This window comes from Borostomias antarcticus (genome assembly GCF_949987555.1).
Source record: "Borostomias antarcticus genome assembly, chromosome: 18".
Taxonomy (NCBI): Eukaryota; Metazoa; Chordata; class Actinopteri; order Stomiiformes; family Stomiidae; genus Borostomias; species Borostomias antarcticus.
The window spans coordinates 5,909,042-5,932,215 of record NC_140251.1 but is presented as its reverse complement, the minus strand read 5'-3'; the positions used below and the strand labels follow the sequence as shown (position 1 = coordinate 5,932,215).

The 23,174-nt window shown below is 42.5% G+C and overlaps 1 protein-coding gene across 1 annotated transcript; it reads left to right on the top strand.

Annotated features, from left to right (window-relative positions):
* Positions 1–520: 520 nt before the first annotated feature.
* On the top strand, positions 521–21,858 carry nptna (neuroplastin a; the record flags this gene model as incomplete). The annotated part of the gene is made up of 8 exons (XM_084452412.1): positions 521–611; positions 13,885–14,232; positions 14,960–15,134; positions 15,239–15,333; positions 17,815–17,948; positions 19,035–19,308; positions 21,248–21,269; positions 21,798–21,858. 8 exons carry the CDS (start codon positions 521–523, stop codon positions 21,856–21,858), a joined length of 1,200 nt encoding a protein of 399 aa, XP_084308538.1.
* Between the last annotated feature and the right edge of the window lie 1,316 nt (positions 21,859–23,174).

Below are 23,174 nucleotides of genomic sequence, written 5' to 3'. Positions count from 1 at the left end.
GAGGACATGTGAGAGCAGCTGGCAGGAGTTTATTTATTGGACGTGACTATATGGCGTGTATTTGTACCGATTTCAAGTATTTTCGCCATAAATACCTTAGAGTTAGCCGGGTAGGCCTACGTCTATGTATTTGCTTACGGTTAAACGGACAGCTTTGACTCGTCTCTTCATGATCATCATCATCATCATTACCTCACTCACCAGTACAGCCTACCATCTGCATGAATGTGAAGGAACTGTGCCTGCTTTTATCGGCATCTAAAGTCTCGCGGTACTTGTCATTGGTTAAAAAAAACATGCCTCTCGGATTCCTGGGACAAGCTCTCCTCTCGGTGCACCGGGCTGACGGTCAAGCGCACAGGTAGCACCGGTCTTGTTCAACGACACGTTTTTTTGCGTGACCCGATTGTGGTATTATACGGGGCCGCTTTCATCAGCTCAGTAGCATTCCCCTCTACATTCTTACCCTCTCAGGCAACCTCACCATCTTCCCCACCGGCTTTTTGCATCATCTTTGTCGATGGTACCTGGAAAACGAAGCACGCCAATAATGTCCCTCTCGGTGGCGATAGTTGGAGTACTGATGCTGCATTCTGTCTCATCGCAGAGTGGTAAGAATTTTACTCGCCTTACCGAAATAGGGGTAAGAGACATCGTGGCTGCTAAACGACTTTGGAGACTGACTTGACTTCAAATTGTAGCATCTAAATTATACTATACCTATATATATAATATAATGTAATATAATATTATATAATATATAATATAATTATATTATACCTATCTAAATTAATTGATATTTTGTGTATTTGGGTATTACAATAGGGTAGGTTATATTTAGGTAGTCTATGATATATTATAGGCTATAACTGTAATCGCGTGTAGCCTAACAGTAGGCTATATATTGTTAATTATTAATTACAAGGCCACATTTCACTCTATGATCATAGGCTGCACTGAAACGACCATGGGTGTTATAATGTGAAGCCGGCTATTCATTGAAGTAAACGCTTTATGGAGGCGAAATAATGGAAAAGACACGCGAGCCATTAAAGGATAAGTCAGTTCTGAGAATGCCAAATATATGAGTGTTTATCTTTTGGTTTTGCTCTTGAAGTGTCCTATGAAGCGATCGCTAAATTTTTAATGTGTGGATGCACAGCTGATGCATGGATGGTTGTTCCTTCAGCAAGGACAAGTAAACGTCCGGAAGGTTAAGGGATGGGGGAGAGCAGTAGGCTACAATCCGCAATTTAAATTCTATACTTGTCCTCTCCCTCCACCCATCCCATCCCATTTTTATAATAATAAAAAAGGCCTTATAGTGCTCCGTTGAGTCTCATTGTCCTCTAAACGAGCTATGACTCAGGAATCCATCCCTTCGACCAGAAACTCACACAGGTAGAAACTGATTAGACCATTAGACCAAGCCTTTCATCAGACTTGAAGACATTGTGCCAGTCAGGCTATGTGTATCCAGATGAAGGCCTACCGGGAAGAAAGATCTTACAGATTTGTGCTGCTCTGTAAATAGCACCAGTCCATTCTGCTGCATGCTTCTATTTTTAGACCAGAGATGCAGCACTGGGAACCACGGCTTTAATGTCCCCTTGCAACAGTGAATCTGTTAACTCTGGGATGAATCATAGCCTATAGCACTGCAGTGCACAATGTCTTTTGACTTGTCAATGGTATACTTATGGGGATCGCCTGGTTCTCATAATCCAGTCTCCATGAAGCAGTGATATTACACTGCTACAAAGTCATCCCAATAAGATAGGGACCATTTGGTTTATCATAAGCTTATGATCTCTATTGAAGGGTTAGGCTACTATTAGTGAATAGTACATCTGTGTGCGCTTGCTTTTGGCGTCTGAGTGTGCATGAGTCAGAGAAAGAGAGATGTCCTCCGACTAATATCTTTTGAATTGACCACAGCTTTAGCATGAGGAGATAGCGAGAAAGCAGGCCATTTACTGTATACGTTTGAATACAGACAGCTATAATATTCTCTAGAGTCAATACAGAATCACAGGTATTTGATAATTCAAATAAGGTGGTTATAGTCACACAGCCTTCTAAGTTAATAACAACCACATTTTAAGTAAATTGTACATTTTTATTGAATTAGGCTGTACTGTTATTAGACACAGCTATGAGTTAATATGTGAATACAATGTTTATACTATAATGATAGCCTTGTTACTTTGATACCAAAGACTATCTCTACACCTACCTGAAGCAAGCAAGTCAGATAGCAGGCCAGCAGAACTCTATCCAGCTTGAGTTGTATTTATTCCTGGTTATATTCATCACTCCCAGGATGCTGTTATTGAGGGTAGCAGAGATCAAATATCCTCACCGTAGACACTCGATAACTGCCATATATGCCTGCCTCTTAATCAATATTCTTTGTATATCTTACTGACACCTCCACCCCAACATTCACACACACACACACACACACACACACACACACACACACACACACACACACACACACACACACACACACACACACACTGTGTTTGTTTGTCTCTGTAATTGTTTGTACATTTTGTTATATGAATTGTGGGCAGCTGCTCAGTTTGACAGTGTATTTGCAATTATTAGTAATCTTTAGAGCATATCACAGAACCGGCAGCAACATTTCACAGTACTTTTACATGTGACAAATACAGTACATCTGAATCTGACTTTGAAGCTACGGTATTGATGCACAGAGGGAGGAACCATTTATATCTGCTAATGACTGTTCATAGGTGCCAGATATAACCCACCGCTCCCCAAGGCTCAGTGTTCCATTCGCCCTATGTGCCACTTAGGTATAGTGTTTTCACTCAGGTATTTAAATCATTTAATCAAAGAGGAACATTTCAATTGATTTCCCAGTAGAGAGAAAGAATATAGGAATTGTGAGGAAGGCAGACAGACCCCAATCTAATCAATTGCAGAACGGGTATTTTTAGTATTGTGCTTTTAGAAATGTTTGATATTTTCAGTAAAAGTGTCCTAATGTGAATTTCTTTCGAGTGTCTTTTCTTGGAGTTCTGAAAGTATTGAATTATCTTTTTCTTTTTTTACAACCCAAAAAACTGATTGATTTACAGAGTACAGCATAGTCAACACTGAAAAGGCTATTTACAAAGTAAACATACTGTACAAATCTCTCATACAAATGTCCAGTATTCCATCATTTTGCCAGTTTTACAGTGCTCTTTCACAAACTGCCCCCATCTATTGGAGGAGCAATCAATTGAAGGCGTTTAATATGCTTTCACTCCTGCTGGGTTGGCACTTAACATAATGAGACAAACTAGGACCAGATAAACTGTGACAAATGAACTGGATAGCTTAACATCCAAACACATCAAGAAAATACCTGATAACTATGTATGAAACCAAAGATTTGTCTTTACTGAATCACACGGTGAAAGTTACTGCAGATTTTAAATGAAGCACCCTACCTCTCATTTTCTCTGGCTGGGGTAATATATAAAATTCAACACACTTTCACTTACAGTATTGCCAGTTTGGTTATGCACAGGCATGCTGTTTCCGGTCGAAGGCTTTGTGCATCTGACACGTCTCATGTGTGGAGCTCGCTGACTCCTGAGGCATGTCAGCCGGCCTCTGGCGCTGGCAGCAGGACGAGGCACCTGCTCAGTTGCTGTGGTGCGCTTCACTGCTTTATGGAAATTAAGGGGGTCTCTGGCTCTCACCAGGCGACCACTCGCTCTCCCCAGGAAGCTGCAGCTTCCACAGATCTCTCAGACTCTGGAGTGTCCCGCGGTGCCTACTACACACTCAGGTCTCTACATGTCTACTACCCCCTCTCACTGGCTTCAGAATCGATCGTTCAGATCAGCATTAGACTGCTTTTTAGTGAATTGTGTGTTCAAGCATTTGACTGTAGGACGGGCCTACATATCAGCTTTGCACTGAGTGCCCTGGAGAGCCATGGTTAATGCATAGGACTGTGGTGTATTGAGTTTGAGATGTGGTGGATTTTTCCATTACATGTGTTAAGCCATTTTCTTCATGGTGTAATCATGATTGTATTATGATGTACGCTGTTAAAGAGTTAACATGTACTTCTTGGGTCAGCATGACCTGCTGGCTGTGTGACAAAAGACTTGTTATTGCTATCTATCTATCTATCTATCTATCTATCTATCTATCTATCTATCTATCTATCTATCTACCTACCTATGGTGAAATACATATCCACATCATACATGGTTTGTCAGGCGTAGAACTTGCCTTATAGCATGCAATGCAGACGTATAGTTTGTCCAAATATTTTATTGCTGGAGAACCCTTGTATTGCACTCACTGTGTCTCCCAGGCTTGCAAGTTGCAACCCTTTATAAAGTACTTAGAAAGACATTCTGTTTGTGTCTTCACTGTGCAGAACTGATAATGCATGCAAGTGGGTATACCGTATCTCCCACGACAGAGATTCTCTGGTCCGGAAATGATAACGTCAAGGGATTCACCTCTGGAGTTTAATATTCTTGTGAGCATTGTGGAGCTTGTCATTGCTATGACAAAGCCAACTGTTTGATTGAATTACAGTACCAAGAATAGAAGGAGTAGACTCTACTTTAGTCTACTCCATCTACTTATTCTATTCTTGGTACTGTAATTCAATAGAAATGGTACTGAGGAGTAATCTGACACTGCCAGATGGTTTGCTTCGCATAACCATCTGGAAACCCTCCATTGGAAACTGTTTGGAAAAGGGCAGGAACTTTCAAAACTACTTGGCAGGTGATTGGATGAACCATTTGAAATCTGAAAAGGTCTTATCAGCACTAACTTCAACCGCTCCTCGTAGCTGTTTGTATTTCAAATTCCACAACCAATGCTGATTGACGAGATTGTTTTCCGATCGGGCTCAAAATGTTCTCTATGGAGAGTATCCAGACTGATTTGCGAGTAACAACGTTAGCTGGCGATATCAGGATGGTCTCACCAGGCTAACTGAGAAGGTTATTGCCACTGCAGGGCTCTAAGCTAACATTTTTCACTAGGAGCACATGTGCTCCTAAATTAAAAAATTTAGGAGCACAGAAAGAAATTTAGGAGCGCAACGAAAAATTTGAAATTTTTATTAGCATCACACACATTAGGCCTACTGCCAACAACAATAAACAATAATAACCTGCTCACCATAGGAGCTCTCATCCTCTCCTACTATACTATTCCCACACACTTCATCATGTGCCTTGGTCCTAATGAAGACTAGCCTACTATCCCCACACACTTCATCATATGCATTAGTCCTAATGAAGACTATACTATTCCCACACAGTTCATCAGGTGCATTGGTCCTAATGAAGACTATACTATTCCCACACACTTCATCAGGTGCATTGGTCCTAATGAAGACTATACTATTCCCACACACTGCATCATGTGCATTGGTCCTAATGAAGACTATGGCCCAATCCCAATACCCCCCTTATCCCTAGCCCCTACCCCTACATTTTACGTGTTCACGCGTAGGGTAATGTGTCCCATTCCTTTTAGCTTCTAGGGCTAGGGAGCATATCGAGGGCTAGTGGACGTTCAAACAGCCCTCCAAAACGAGGGTTTTCAGATGCTGACTTGAAACCGAGGGGTAGATGAAAATTTACACAATACTTAGCGAACTTAGGCAGGGATATGAAACATAGCTGCCGGTGCCATGAAAAAACGTGGGAAGAAAGCCCAATATCTTCACGGTCCGTGTACCCTCTCTCCAATCGTTATTTCTCTTGACTCAGTAAAAAGGAAAAGCAAATTTACTGCTTTTTCGCTTTCTCACGGTAAAAATGGGTAAACTGAACACGTGATAATCAGTTTTATCCTATACCGTTGTTTCCTTTTTTGCTTTCATGACAAGAGAATAGGATGCTCGATTGTTTTCTCATATTGTTGTGTAACCTTTTCCTCCTCACTGCTTGAATTCATTCCGTTTGATCCTGTAACCGTTTTTGCTTTTTTGCTTTCATGAAGAGCGATAGCGATGCTTGATTGCCTTTTCCCTTTGGTCGTTTTTCGTGCATCCTTTTCTGAAAGGTGCAGCCTATTAGCCTACTGCTTGATTGCTTTTTCTTTCTTTTTATTAAATCAAACACGTCAATGGAATCAATCAAGCGCGAGAGGGTGAATGGGAAGTGACATTAAACTTCAAAATAAAGGTTTTTGAAATGTTAGCCCTTCTCAGGAACTGTGAGTGCGCTGATGACGTAACATCTGCTGCCAGGAAAAGGAAGTTATGTCAATGTAGCGGTTGCCGCATGTATCATTTCAGTTGGGAGTCGAGGTTAATCTTTGAGGACATCTACTGTACTGCAACGTGTGAAAACTCCTTTTCAACAGAAACGTTTTCTCCGGGCGTCAGCATCATATGTTGCACAACCACAAGCTGATCATAGATCAAAAAGGAGAGTTGTGGATCGCACTAACTGTCTTAATGGGCAAGCTTACGGACGCAGAACTAGCAAAAACGGTTACTTTTAATAACCTATCTGGCCGAAGATTTAATTTATTGATTTTATTCACCTCCAAACATATATTGTCAATGAAAAAACGAACAACCTGTTGTTGATCACCCAGAATAACTTTGTATAGACTTGCAGTTACCCTTCCCTGCAAGGGGAGAAGTGGACTCAAACCATGTCAGGAAAATACCCCCACAGCCTAACAGAGCCACCTCACTGTGTGGGTCAAGCTTTCAGGCCTGGGCATCACTCACATGGTACAGTCACCAGATTTCAACACAACTGAACACCTATGGAGTTTTTTCTCCACCCTTTACCTCCTCACATACACGGCATAGGCATACACCAACCCAAAGTAGCCTAACATAGGAGGTCTATGGGGTTATAGTGCTGCAGATAAGCTCATATATGGAAGGTATTGTGCATTTTATGACTAAAGCATGAAACTTTCAGCATATGATCTACACACCCCAAGGATTCATTTCAGACGTAGAATCACTTCAGGAGGGACCTTTTACGGCTGTGGGGGGCAAAATGGTGTGCGCTTCAGTCTATTTTGACTGAAGGGGGCATATATAGTGGTGCTGTGGTGATAGCATGAAGCATGAAAAATTGGGATGAGCTGTTTGCATGGGTCACTTGACAAGAAGCCACTTGAAATTTCAAGATGGCGACCATTTTTCAAGATGGCCGCCACCTTAGTGGAAAGCAGATAAGCTCATATGTAAGGTATTGTGCATTTTATGACTAAAGCATGAAACTTTCTCCAGTGTTTCTATACACCATGTTTCTACACACCATGAAGTTTGTTTTCAGATGTGGAACCACTTCAAGAAGGACTTCTGGAACTTGTCAGAGGTCGAACACATTTGGGTCATCATCAACTTGTTTTTTCACTTTGTAGGCATAAATGCAGTGGTGTGAAAAGGAAGTTATGTCAATGTAGCGGTTACTGCACGTATGATTTCAGTTGGGAGTCGAGGTTACTCATTGGCTCTACCCTTTCCCTATCTTTGAGGACATCTACCGCAACGTGTGAAAACTCCTTTCCAACAGAAACGTTTTCATATGTTGCACAACCACAAGCTGATCATAGATCAAAAAGGAGAGTTGTGGATCGCACTAACTGTCTTAATGGGCAAGCATGCGGACACGTTTCGGCCTTAATCCATCATCAGCATCACAAAGAAAAAAAATAGCCCATTAGGGTGTGGTGTCTATGGGAAACTTTGGACCCTCCCTGTAGCTTTCCTGCAAAAAGTTGACCAGGTTGTCCACCCAGGTTGTGATCCTTGAAGGTCCTAGATATCATCTCTGGTGGACAACCTTTTACAACGTTCCATGTCTGTAAAACCACTTTGCCCCCGGGCCCCTGCGTACGATGTGGCCGTCCTCAGAGCAGGCATTTATATTTAGCATTTATTTTGCATGTTTATTCATCATTTTGTGGAGGATCAGCAGGTAAGGTCAGTGGCAGAATTGTGGTGTTTGCCACCTGGAGCGTGCAACTGCTGCATACCAGTATAGTAAAGTAGGCCTACACAATATGTAACATTGCAGCAACATCCATAGCCTACATTAGGCAAAATACATATGACATTTTAGTCAATTTAGAAATGTTTTGTCACCTCGAAAAATAATGACGATGCCACAAAAAACGGTTTAAAAGGTCACTTACTGTAGGCTAACGGTAGCGCCGAGCTTTCAAAACCCATCGTTTGTAAGAATAGGCGTTTCTGCTTTGGTGAGTGGCTTTGAAATGTTTCTTTGACACTTTTAAATGTGAGCGCCATCGTAGCGACCTCCGGCCCCTATTTATAATTCACGAAACCCTATGGATCTGTGGTAGCAGATATTACGTCATCAGCGCACTCACAGTTCCTGAGAAGGACATCTCAAAAACTTTTATTTTGAAGTTTAATGTCACTTCCCATTCACCCTCTCCCCCTCCCGTGCTTGATTGATTCCATTGACGTGTGTTTGATTTCATAAAAAGAAAAAGCAATCAAGCAGTAGGCTAATAGGCTGCACCTTTCAGAAAAGGATACACGAAAGGCAATCAAGCATAGCTGTCGCTCTTCATGAAAGCAAAAATGCAAAAACGGTTACAGGGTCAAACTGAATGAATTCAAGCAGTGAGGAGGAAAGGGTTACACGACAATATGAGAAAACAATCGAGCATCCTATTCTCTTGTAATGAAAGCAAAAAGGAAATAACGGTTAAAGGATAAAACAACTGAGCATACTATTCTCTTGTCATGAAAGCAAAAAAGGAAACAACGGTGAAGGATAAAACGGATTATCACGTGTTCAGTTTACCCATTTTTACCGTAAGAAGAGAAAGCGAAAAGGCAGTAAATTTGGTTTTCCTTACTGAGTCAAGAGAAATAACGATTGGATGGAGGGTACACGGACCCTTCACAAATAATCATTCAAAAATTGTAAAATCCGTGGAAAAGCTTAGTTTAATGTAGATGCAAAGGAACATGTCATTGGATCGTTATGACACGCATTTCAGGAAAAAAAAAAAAAACGCTTTTTACGATGTCAACGGCATTTCTTTGCATTTTGATGTGGATCCAGTAAGTTACTGGTAGGCTACGGTGCAATATTGATCGAATCAATAGAACTTTGTGTAAACAACGATTTTTTTGTGACAGTTGATTCGACCCTCCCCAGGCCTCATCGAATTTCTCTCTCTCCTTGGTTCAAGCCCCCAGGATTCGAAATCTAAAGTGAAGGCCTATTGAACCGCGCCATCTTGGCTAGATTTGTAGTCTTTTGGCTATTTCCGGTGACTTTTGTACTTGCGCAGTTGAGCTTTTCTGTCCGACGCGCGTCCACGAAAAAGTTCACGTTTATGTGAAATGTAGACGCACGTTCCCGGCTCTCTCGGCTCTCCCCGCTTTGATTTAGCAATGAAAACCGGCTTGCATATTAACCTGTTTTTGTCAAATATATCCATTGGAGAAATTATTTTTTCATCCAGGCATCTAAGTTTTAACAGGTTAAATATAACTGAACATGTTTTGTTTGCTAGTAGATGGTATTCATTCCGTTCGCGATAACGTTATTGCAGCCAGGCTAAATTCCTCCAGGGAGCCAGTGACTGGCGAGTTGAAGAGCTTCACTCCCCGCCAGCAGGAGCTTTGGCCGCTGCTACCGCATCTCGGATAACCCGCTGAGTTCGTGGCTGCTATTTCACATTCGCCCTTGATCAATCCCAATACCGATCCATGGTAATAATGAATCAATCGTTCAGATCAGATCGGCAGTGCTGCATGCATGTTACAACATCATTGTTAGCTTTATTAACATAACCATAGCCTACATTTATCTCTCTAACGTTAGGCTATCCATCTTACACCAGTCGGCCATTCGATAGCTAGAAGCGGTCAACGCCAACGTTGACTGAAAACACCCAAACATGTCATTTATCCACTTTGGCAAATGACCTTTTTTTAAGAAACATCTTGCGGTCCCTTGAAGCAACAATCCGGAGTGGGTGAAGTTGCTTTGGCCTACACCTCCTCTGGATTGCAACTTCAACTGACAAAGCATTATTTTTTAATAAGAACAGCTCAAATAAATCAGTGTGTTATTTTTATGTGATGATGAACATACTGCTGTTGCTCTTTTTTTTGTTAGTTTAGTATACATAGGCTCAGTACATTTTTGTACCAAGACATATTTGTTGCCATCACATTGTTCATTAATTTCACTGTTCTTCCTCATCCCTTTCCCACCCCCTCCTCCTCTCCCTCTTCTCATCCTCCCCAGCCAAACCACTCAGTGGGTCTGTTCTGTGCTCTCATTTTACATATTGTGGATGTAGCTGTCCCAGTGTATGACACACATGTGCTCCATGGCCATGCGTCCCACATTATTGTTTTTTTTTTTATTATATTTTTATTATCATCTGTTTTATTATTATAAATAAATACTTTAAAACTACCACTGAAGCTGTCTGTGCAAATTACAGTGTGCCTCCTCTTATCCTCACAGCTCAAGCCATTTTTCGGAGACCAGTTCACACCTCAACCAGACCTGCTGCTGTTTTGGACCTGCTTTAAGCCCTTTTTTTGTGGTGTCTGTTTTCTGTGTGCACTGTCAAGTAAGCCAACCCACCTTCAATGCAGTGTAGCCTCCACACTTGAATGGTTACAGCAGTCTTGTCGTCTACAAGCAACAGTCTCTGGCTTTGCATGGCAATTTATGTAGTATCATCCGAGTTCTACAAATGCTGTACTTTTTTTGTACTGTAAGTAACCCCTCAATTATTCAATTTTACTGGGGAGCAGTGACCATAGCCTACTTGCCAACCCTCCTGACTTCCGCGGGAGATTCATACATTTGAACTAGGTTGTGTAGTAGATAGGCTACAATAAATTAGGACAGATGCACATTTACTGAACAGGACAGACAAAAGTCGGACATTAAAAACAATTGCTCCATACACACACACATACACACATATATATATATATATATATATATATATATATATATATAATGTTTCACATTTAGTTTTAATGCTTTTAATGTCTAATTTGTAATGCTTTTAATGCCCCCCCCCCCCCCCCCCCCGCAATTTGGTTTGGAAATGCTCCCTATTTCTGAGGTCCCAAGGTTGGTGAGTATGGCAAGCTATAAGCTATTAATACATCCATGATGGCAAGCCAGCAACGCAGACACAAGTTCAAGTACCACAAATCCAAATACCACAGGTCTCTCTCTCCCTCTCTCTTTCTCCCTAGGCTACCAGAGCCCATTTAGTAAGCCTAGTGTACAACAAAGCCTCAAAAACAGATACCCTATACATTTTGACACTTTTATTAAACTATTACAACAAACAAAAAAGAAAATATCAGAGGTTTCTGTCAGTCTCCTCCTATTGGCCAGTCTGCACCTCCTCAGTCCCCTCCATGCTGCCCCAGTTTACCTGGAGGACTGGCCCTAATGAATTCCTCGCAGAAGGCAGAACATTGCTGCTCCTAGGAACGTAACTCCCACAGCAAGGAATATTTTAGCCGAGGTCTTAGCTGAGAAGTCCCAGAACCCGCCGGTCTTCTTCTGTGCACCGCTGTCCAAAGCGCTGACCCTTGTCGGTGTTTCGATCATGGGGATGACCAGGGGTACTCTCGTCTTCTGCTGGGCGTTGGTGTTCTTTGTCGCAAAGGTCTTAGCTAACAGGTCCCAGACCCAGAACATGCTGGTCTCCATCTGCTGGGCGTCGGGCGTCTCTGTCCCCGTTTGAAGACCAGCAAAGCGGCCGTCGTCATGGTCCAGTAAGTGGCAGTCGTGGGTGATGAAGACGCGGTCCGTTCTAGTGGGCGGAGAGGCAGCCCACTGGTCAGGCACAGTGAGAGACATCAGGGTGTCTCTGAAGGCCTTGATGTCCGAAGGATCGATCTTGGCCGCAGCCACCAAGAGAGCAACTCCAATGAGAAGCTTTAAATGCCGAAAAGCCATCAGGAAAGTCTGAAATGTTCACAGGAAATTAATGGTGAATGCACTCCAGGAGGAGACGGAATGTGTGATGGATCTTTACTTATTTGCTGTCTTTTATATGGCTATGATTGTTCTATGATGTCATAGATGAAAGCTGTGGAATCATCATTGAATGATCATCAGCATTAATTGTGCGTGTGTTCTATTAATACATCCATGGCTATGAAGCACAGCTTAAGCAGCTGCATTGGTTTCCACGGTGACGTGTCTCCTGAGGCGTGACTTGACCAATCAGGGGCCTCATTTATCATTGAGGTACGCCTTTTTTTACACGGTCTTTTCCGAGATTTCTGGCGTACGCACTCTTCCGCCCCAACAACGCGATCTATCAACCAAAAAGGGCGTATATTTAGTCGCCCTTTTACCAAGCCCCCAGGATTCGAAATCTAAAGTGAAGTTTACGACTAACGTTAACGACGTTGGCGTTGACCGCTTCTAGCTATCGAATGGCCGACTGGTGTAAGATGGATAGCCTAACGTTAGAGAGATAAATGTAGGCTATGGTTATGTTAATAAAGCTAACAATGATGTTGTAACATGCATGCAGCACTGCCGATCTGATCTGAACGATTGATTCATTATTACCATGGATCGGTATTGGGATTGATCAAGGGCGAATGTGAAATAGCAGCCACGAACTCAGCGGGTTATCCGAGATGCGGTAGCAGCGGCCAAAGCTCCTGCTGGCGGGGAGTGAAGCTCTTCAACTCGCCGGTCACTGGCTCCCTGGAGGAATTTAGCCTGGCTGCAATAACGTTATCGCGAACGGAATGAATACCATCTACTAGCAAACAAAACATGTTCAGTTATATTTAACCTGTTAAAACTAAGATGCCTGGATGAAAAAATAATTTCTCCAATGGATATATTTGACAAAAACAGGTTAATATGCAAGCCGGTTTTCATTGCTGAATCAAAGCGGGGAGAGCCGAGAGAGCGTCTACATTTCACATAAAAGTGAACTTTTTCGTGGACGCGCGTCGGACAGAAAAGCTCAACTGCGCAAGTACAAAAGTCACCGGAAGACCAGAAAAGCACAACTGCGCAAGTACAAAAGTCACCGGAAATAGTCAAATGACTACAAATTTGCCAAGATGGCGCGGTTCAATAGGGCTTCATTGTTGATAGCGGTCAGTGAATGGAGTGACTGTAACCAGTTCTATTAATACATCCATGCCTTGGTTCCACTTTGCCGGGCAAAATACGATTGAATGGGCTTCATTTTGTTAACGTTACTGGCAGGGCATTCGGCGTCTGCACAGTCGTTTTTGAGTGAGGGCAGCTGAGCTGTCACCGCGCGTCATCACGAGAGTTCTGCGCGTTGCAGGTTGCAGTCGTGGGACTTGTAATAAAAAATAAAATTAAAAAGTTGTGAGACTTGTAGTTTTGTATACGGGTGTGCGAAACTTTGACTCTAGTTTGATCCAATTTGCATGGATTTATTTTAGGCAAAAAATGACTCGCACAGTGTGCTCCTAAATTATTTTTTTTGATCGCACAAAACTATTTTTAGTCGCAAATGCGAGTAAAATGGTCGCACCTTAGAGCCCTGCACTGATATCCAGAAGGTTGACATCAACTGCCCTAAACAGAGGCTGTGTAACTGATTTTAAGCTTCGTAGAGCTAGAATGGTGAGATGCACACCGGTTCAACAAAGATCTTTGTTGTTCACTCATCTCCTGTCTTGCGTATACTGTATCTGTCCATCGTCTATTTTTTCTTAAAATATAATTTGATTTATATGTTATGATTTTAGCCTAACCTTTTCTTCGCTTCTTTTCCAACCGCTTCTTTTTTTATTCATCCCTTCATGTCTCCCACCGCGTCACCTTTCTACTTGACCCCTCTCCCTCCCCTGGTGCCCACGCTGCGCCTCTCCAGCGGGGTTCATCAGGTCGCCCCTGTCTGAGACTAAGCTCACGGGGGACTCCTGTGAGCTCTACTGTGATGTCCTGGGGAAGCCCACCCCAGAGATCCAGTGGTGGTACACTGAGACCAACCGGCCCGACTCGTTCAGGCAGCTGTGGGATGGCGCCCGTAGGCGCCGCGTGACCATCAACACGGCCTACGGCGCTAACGCGGTGAGCATGCTCGGAATCACCCGCCTCTTGCTAGAAGATGCCGGGACCTATGAGTGCAGAGCCAGCAGCGACCCGAGGAGAAATTACCTGCAGCAAAACCCCGCCACCGCCTGGATCCGCGCCCAGGCCACCATTAATGTTCTGCAGAGTGAGTGGTCGGTGTAGAGGAGCGCCCCCTGGGGCTAGCAGCTCCACTAGCTCTCCCTGTTCATCTCATCCTCCGGTCTTCCTCCACACTCCAGAGGACCGCCGGCTTCCCGTTAGAGACCCTCGCTCACTCACCTCTAATCCTGAACATGGAGACGTACAGTAGAACAACATCCTCCTAATCCATTCAACCCAAACGGAGCATTCGTGTTTTATAGATGTCCTGTAATCTGCGACCCTAACAGAGTCCAGCACGCCCTGAGTCCCTCAGCCTCCTCTAATTCCTCCTTAGTCTAATATAGACCCTTGTCTGTACTTCATCTATCTACAAATCATTACTTCCTGTCTTTGCTATGTTTGTCTTCCTCTTCCTGTTGTCTTTTAAATTTTGTTGACTTCAGTGTTTAATTATTCATCCTGATCTGTGTTCCCATACAGCACAACTGTCCAATACATACAGTATTCTTTTTACAGTATTTTTGGGTTTGTCAAACCTATATACAGTATGTATGTATGTATGTATGTCAAAATACACTGCTTCAATTAATCTGAATCAGATGGGAAGTTGCTACAATGTAAAAAATATTACACCCTGCTACTCTGTAACATTAGGCTGTCTATGGTTTTCCAGTGGGTCCTCTACTGTGAGCGTTGTTTGTTCAGATCTTTCAACACATCTCCTCCCACACAGGTACATCTGTCATGCAAGGTCTGTGTCTGTGTTCCAGAGCCGTCAATCAACGCCACTGATCACACCATCCTGCCCATGGACGTCCATGGCCCTCCCATCACCCTGCAGTGCAACCTGACCAGCGCCCACAGCCTCCACCAGGAGAGCTACTGGATGAAGAATGGGGAGGAGATCCCGGACACGCGCGGACCGCTCAAGAACACCGAGTACAAGTACGATTCATAGCCATCCCTCATCTGGCAGGGTCTCTTGAGAGTGTTAAACACAGTGTTTAAAGAGCTGACGTGCTGTTATTTGCGCTGTCTCTGGTCTGCAGGCTGAACAAGCCCAGGGGAGATGACGCAGGGGAATACATGTGTGTTTACACCTTCACCCAGTCTCCCCCAGCCAACGCCACCATCGAGGTCAAAGGTCAGGATCCCATGTTGTTGAGTGGTAATACGCTTTACGGCAGGGCTGTTTGAAAAAAGCCAACGTAGAGACGTTGCCATTGTACAGTAAATTACCCAGTTGGCCTTGGGCAGCAGCACCAGTTCTGTCCTGTCAGTGACTGCAGTATGAAACAGTTCTATTGGCTGCTCAGGGCCAAACATAGCCCTCGATACCCCCAGTCCCAGCAATGGGCAGCGCAGTGGCAGCAGATGGTGTCTTGTCTGTCTGATGCTGGGGATTAAGTCTCAATGCTGAAAAAGCCCCCAGCCTTTCCACTGGCAGATTTGTGCTGCTATTAATGCAAAAATGTAGTTTTGATAGTACATCCTCTTATTTTGTGGTAGATTTTATATAAACATTTTATTATATAATATGCTATAAGTAATAAATAATAATTTATTTTATTTATAAAGCACTTATCGTTCTGAGACAATCTCAAAATGCTGGGATTATAGAATTATACTGTATATTATAGAATTATTCAAAGATTAGTCAGCTATCCCAACATCACAGGCTACAGACACATATATATATATTTTTTTTTTTATAGACTTTAAGTCAGAATAGCTCACAAATCTAAGTCAAAATACACTGAAAGATTGGGACTAAAATGAGATAAGTCCTCCAAGAATAATCAGCTGTTTTAATCTTATCCATTCAAGCTGTATCGTGACCTCTGCTTTTGCTGGTCGATTCTCTCTAAGTTCCCCTGATGCTTCTAAGAGACAAAGGATTCAGTGACATTACATCCACTCTCAATGACTGTCTGCTGTGTTGAGATTACTGCTCCTTCCTTCCTCCCTCATCTCTGCTGCTCTGTTTGCGGAGCAGTGAGACTTCCCTCTGGCGCTGTCCTGATTGTGCCTAACAGACTTAGCAGGAATTACCTTTATTTAGTGGATTAGAAACTGATGCAGCGCCCGTGCCCACTCAAAACGTGCTGTTTGTCGCTCATCCAAACAACTTCACACTCGACCCTATGCGTGCTTAATGAATGTGCATGCCCATTCAAAACATGCCTGTTCAGAACGTTATTGACCCTTTTTGTGTTTGTTAACAGGTTCAAGAACTCATAACAAATTATTTGAAACACCTCAGTCTTTTGAACAAATAAACTCTTTCTACAGTAAAGAGTGCAACAGTGAGGTTCTGGAAGTGACTCTGTTGACGTTACACAAAATCCTTAGGCTAGACAAAGAGTTTTAAGCCTGGAACCTACCCTACTGTACCTACGTCAATGGGTGTGAATGAATGGGAAATTCATTTCCGGAACCAGAGCCATTTAAAAAGTGGGAAGTCACTGTTGCACACTATATCAAACATATTCCAACATTAGGACTCCAGTTCCCAGTATGCATTGCAAGTTACTCATGGACAGTAGTCACATATATGCCAGCCCTCACAGGATGTTAGACAGTTAGTTAGCCAAGTTAGCCTAGCATAAGCGCAAGTTGCTATTTGCATAGGCTACTTACATTCACATTCTGAACCTACAGTATTCATTAAAATAATTCATAATAATTCATACCAAGTTAATATAATATCTATATCTTGTCTGTTAGCCAGGTTTCCCCACAATATAGCAAATATTTATATAAACACTGTTTTTGTAATTGGCGCTAGCTACTGTAGCTTAGCTTCTTAACTACCGTTAGCTAGCGCATCCACTCCAAAGCAGCTTTCTCAAGAACAGCTTGGGTCCTAGCTTTCTCGAGAACTACTGACCCAAACAACTTCACAGTCCACACTGCACTTCCTTGGGTCCTGAGCAATGCACCTGTCAAATGTTAACTTCTTACAGTGCCCGGTTCGCGAGATAATCAGGTCACAGACATACAGAGATATGTGCCTTTATAGATACAGTAGAAGCAGAATGTTTATGATCTCACTGCTGCTGTTATATATAGAGAACACAGAGTACCACAGAGAACACAGAGTTACACAGCATGTGGCTTGATGTTGTGTACAATTTTGGGAGACAGTTTTTGGCTCCTGGCAACCAACATCTGAACTAATATCTTATAAGTAAGTAGTAACTTACTTTGTTTAAGCACACTGATTCCAAGATCAGATCCCAAGCAAAATATGTAAAGCATATTTAATCTACAGATTGTAAATAACGGTATATATCTTCATTTCATTTCATTTCAAAACTTTATTTATACTGAAGCACTGAGGTTTCCCTCATTTACAGTGATGACGAGTTTACAGAGACACAAATCAACAAAACAAATGCAATATACAATAATAATAATAATAATAATAATAACAACAATAATAATAATAATAATAATTATTATTATTATAATAATAATAATAATAATAATTAATAAAAACAGTTACAGGTCAAAGTACATAGGTCTAGAGCCATGGATTTAAACTTTGTGACAGTACCTCAAGCTTGTCTGTTGGATATCTGTGGAAACGCTATTGATCCCCTGGTCTTCTGCCCTGTCTTAGCTACTCCTGACATCACGGGACACAAGCGCAGCGAGAACAAGAACGAGGGCCAGCGTGCCGTGCTCTACTGTAAGTCCGTGGGCTACCCCTACCCCACCTGGACCTGGCGCAAGCTGGACAACGGCGTCGTCATGGTATGACCGGCTCCCATCCCTCTCCTGTGCGATTTAGCAAGGAAGAGCAGAATGTCACTGTCTGATAAAGGTGCAGTGTAGAGATGGAAACATGAAGAAGGTCTCGCCAAACAGACGATGTGATTATGAGTGACATTGACACCGGTCTCACCGTGTCTCCCTTTCCTACCCCATCCCCTCTCTCTCTCAATCTCTCTCTACCACATCCCCTCTCTCTCTCAATCTCTCTCTCTACCGCATCCCCTCTCTCTCTCAATCTCTCACCCTACCCCATCCCCTCTCTCTATCTCAATCTCCCTCTACCCTCTCTCAATCTCTCTCTTACCCACCCCCTCTCTCAATCTCTCCCTCTATCCCATCCTCTCTCCCTTTCAATCTCTCTCTCTACCCCATTCCCTCTCTCTCAATCTTTCTCTCTACCGCATCCCCTCTCTCTCACAATCTCTCTCTCTCTACCCTATCCTCTCTCTCTCAATCTCTCTCTCTCTACCCCATCCTCTCTCTCTCAATCTCTCTCTCTACCCCATCCCCTCTCTCTCAATCTCTCTCTCTCTACCCCATCCCCTCTCTCTCAATCTCTTTCTCTCCACCCCATCCTCTCTCTCAATCTCTCTCTACCCAATCACCCCTCTCTCTCAATCTCTCTCTACCCCATCCCCTCTCTCTCCCAATCTCTCTCTCTACCTCATCCTCTCTCTCAATCTCTCTCTCTACCCAATCGCCCCTCTCTCTCAATCTCTCTCTACCCCATCCCCTCTCTCTCCCAATCTTTCTCTCTACCTCATCCTCTCTTTCTCTCTCTCCCTCTCTACCCCATACCCTCTCTCTCTCCCTCTTTACCCCATCCTCTCTCTCTACCTCCTCTCATCCTCTCTCTGTCCCTCTCTACCCCATCCTCTCTCTACCCCATCCTCTCTCTCTCTCCCTCTGTACCCCATCCCCTGTCTCTCTCAATCTCTCTCTACCCCATCCTCTCTCTGTACCCCCATCCTCTCTCTTTCTCTCTCTTTCTCTCTCTCTCTCTCTCTCTCTCTCTCTCTATCTCTCACTCTCTTCCCCCACCCCCCTCCCCCTCTCTCTCTCTAGGAAATTGATAACTCGACTGGACGTTTCTTCATCAACAACAAAGACAACTACACCGAGCTGAGCATCGTCAACCTGGACATTGCCAAAGACCCAGGGGATTACCAGTGCAACGCCACCAACATGATTGGCACCACCTCTAAGATCTCAGTGCTGCGAGTGCGTAGCTACCTCGCCCCGCTCTGGCCTCTGCTGGGGGTGCTGGCGGAGATCATCGTTCTGGTGCTCATCATCGTGATCTACGAGAAGCGCAAGAAGCCCGAAGACTTGCAAGATGGTGAGTGCCCACGAAAGGGTGGTGAGTCCCCCCACCCCCGCCTCACAAGGGCGGCCGTGTAGCTATTGTTGTCCGGTCGATAGCCGCAGTGCCTTAGTTAGGAGGAAAAGTGGGTCTCCGGTAGATTGTTGTGTGAGTATGTGTCCCCGCTGAATCTCTCTCGAGGGCGTTGTTTGCAATCTGACCACGGCGAGCAAGTGACGTCAGTGATGACAGCGTCCTGAGGCGGTGTCTGCTCGTGCCAGAGCCCCCCCTCGCCGGAGACGTCAGCGCCGTCACCTGACACGGTGCAGCTCCCGCACTCAATAATTCAGCCTGATGACGCTGGCCCAAAAGGCGGACACTGTTGCAGCAGGGCACACCTTGTCAGGACAATTTCACTGATGTATTATTCATGAGAAATAAGATACTAGGTGGATGGTTTTCAATTATTCATGTCTGTGGACGGACCTTGTCAGCTCCCCAGCCTCTCAGCAAGGTGGTCCTGGTGGGACAACATTTAAGTACTGCGTCACTCTGTTCCAATAACTCATTTTCAGAATTGATATAATTCAACCATGAACTATGTATTGTTGATATTTCACTGACCTTTTATTTCTAAACCTAATCCTAATTTGGCCATGTTTTAGTCTGGTGCATTAGTGTGGATTAACGACGTGCGTAGGCGAATGATGGTTGAAATTCCTCTTTACGATACAAAATGCTTAACTCTTGATGGCCTGTCTACCTAAGAGACTGTTGATACACAACAGAACAACATTACATAAGTGATTGATGATGATATCGTCGATCGTCTCGTTGAGAGAAATCAGGGAAGAATTTTTACAGCTCACCTATTTTGGTCCCTGGGTGAACTGTTTTTTTTTTTTGCTTCCCTCTGGAAAATTTAGGGGTAGGATCTATGTCCATTCCCCCTTTGCTCTCTGTAAATCGCATTGTGTTGCCTTAACTGCATTAACTGGTTATAGAGAATCTCCGTATATTACATTCTGTAGTGTTTCAGTGACATTATAGCACATTTATAAATATTTATTATGTATTTCAGAAAAGTTCCTTTTGAGAGAAATTTGCTCTGGGTTGAGTTTTGCATATTCTGAGGGATATTATAATATGTTCCAATCCCTTTCCCCAAATTGCATAACCTAAACCATGTTTGTGGTAAGTGAGAGACTTTGCATGCCTCTTGAGTTTCAATAAGCATCCAATCTCATCTCCTACCCGTCAACACCATATTTCACACGTATATCCAAAATTACATCATATAATTTATTTGTTCAATATGCTGAACACATTTTGGGCTTGTTAGGATTTATTTCTCTCCCTTAAGCTTTTATTCAACAAAAACATAATTTTTGCAATTTTCAAATGACATGCCAAGGGCACCTTAACTTCTGAATTTCTCTCTCTTTTCTATTACAATGATAGCATTTTATGTCATCTACTTTATTATGGGGAATATAAATTACTTTGAGTGAATGTACCTCTGTGTGCAATGCTTGTCTATGCATGATGTGACAAAAGCATAAACTTGCCTTTTGCCTGAAGTTGCCTGATGTTCCTCACAGGGTTCATGTTGGTGTTGTGCTTGGTGTTGTGTGTTTGTGAGTGATCTCATGCCAAGTTCAAAGCTGGTCTTCATTCAGCGTATTGGCCTCTTCACCCGAGCATGACTGAGCTCTGTGTCCTTCATTCGTATCACGCACAGCAACGTCTTTAATTGAATGGCATCGGACCGCAGATAGAAAAATCCATAAGATGAGCAGCATGTTACAGAGCCACCACTGCACTGTAACATGCTGTACTATTATATATTGTGCTTCTTTACAAACAAAAACAAAAAAACAGGAAACAGTTTCCATTTCATTAGCGTTCACCACACTATTTCTCCGCTGGTTCTTTTCTGGTCTTCATGTTTCAATATTTTCCCTTTCTGCCTCAGATGATGAACCACCAGCCCCAATGTAAGTACAACTGTGTTATAACTGGTTATTCAGACCCGCTTAACATGATGTAAGTACAGCTGTGTTATAACTGGTTATTCATAGCTGTTTAGCATGATGTAAGTACAACTGTGTTATAACTGGTTATTCACACCTGTTTAGCACAATGTATGTACAGCTGTTTTATAACTGGTTATTTACACCTGTTTAGCAGGATGTAATTATAGCTGTGTTATAACTGGTTATTAACACCTGTTAAGCATGATGTAAGTACAGCTGTGTTATACTAGTTATTCACACCTGTTTAGCGTGACGTGAGTACAACTGTGTTACAGTTGATTATAAATTATGATCAGACCTGTTTAGCATGGTGGCCAGTGAGTTTTGTGTAGCTCCACTATATATGGGATGTATAGCATTCAGCTTACTGTTTCAAACCTCTTACATCATACTGTAAGTAGGCCTGTGTTCTCTTGTAATCTTTTATGGGCTGTATCTTTGTTCTGAGGCAAACTGGCCTAATTTGATCGTTTACTGATCCTATTTAAGGAAAACTAATTCCACCAACAACCACAAAGACAAAAATCTCCGCCAGAGGAATACAAACTGAGCTCACTGTCCACTAAGTAAGTATTTAGTCTCTCTCTCTCTCTTTCAGTAGTGCTCTCTCAGTAATGCCAAGAGAAGGCAATTAGCTGTCAATCAATACTGTTCATCCAGTTTCAGTGTTGCTAAGTGTCATGTAATCTATTGCAGTTTGTCATACTGTATTGCCTAATGTACTGTCATTATTGAAACTGATTTGCAACTCATTCTCACTGACTTTTCTCTTCTCATTGTTTACAGATAGTAACACATTCTCTATGTATTGACCATATGAAGGTAAACAAGATGGAAATTCATAGCAGTTGTTAATAAGATATATCTGCCATTACGTATGGAGGACAGGAAGTTGAATGGCTGTACTGTATGAGGCATGCCTTATGGTTTCATGGTTTGAGGTTGAAGGGTCCAGCGTGAGCCATTCATTATTAGTCACAGTTCACATTATAACCATTGTTGCTGCATGCAGTTGTTGCTATTTATTTATCTTTTCTTTTCTTTTCTTCTTATTATCAAATCATTTTCCACTTTTACTTATTCTTAGGTAATGCATGCAAGATATTAACCTTCTGTTTTATACAGGAATGGCTTGTTGGTTTCTTTCTTTAAGAGTGGCTTCACGTAGATAATCAGCATTTGTGTTCAAGGAGGATCAAAAACTTTGCTATGTGAAAGAAAATGCCACCATAGACAGTAGGACAGTTGATCATTCTGCTGCATACTGTTTCATACATTGGTTTTATCAGATGATGTCTGTTGTTACATTTTATCAGATGATGTCTGTTACATTTTAAGGGCTTTGCAATGTCCCACAGAATTTGATTGAGGTTATATTTGATTGTACTGTTATGTATGTATCATATCACCTAATATAAACATGTAGTATATATGAGGACTATTCGTACTGTATGATGCACTTAAATGTTGAAAATAATGGAAATTCTGTATAAACTTAATTTAGTAACTGTACTCTTATCCTTTAAACATAGTATTGATTTTAAGTATGTGTATTGTATAGCATGGCTATTATATCCTATGCAATTATTACCCATATCGATATAGAAAGCTTTTGATTTATCTGTAATAAAGCTTTAAAACAGTAGGGTCACAGTTAGAGTGCTACCATAGCTACCGCACAGCTGCATGAATCCTCTATAGCTAAAGTGGAAGGCGGTTCAAGAAGGCCTATGTCAGGGTTGATACTTGTAAAGCAATCCCAAGATCCTAAGTCATTTTTAAGAATAAAAATCTCAAAAACATTGTTTCCATAATGTTGATTGTGTTTTATAACAAACAATGTCACTATATGTATCACTCTATAAC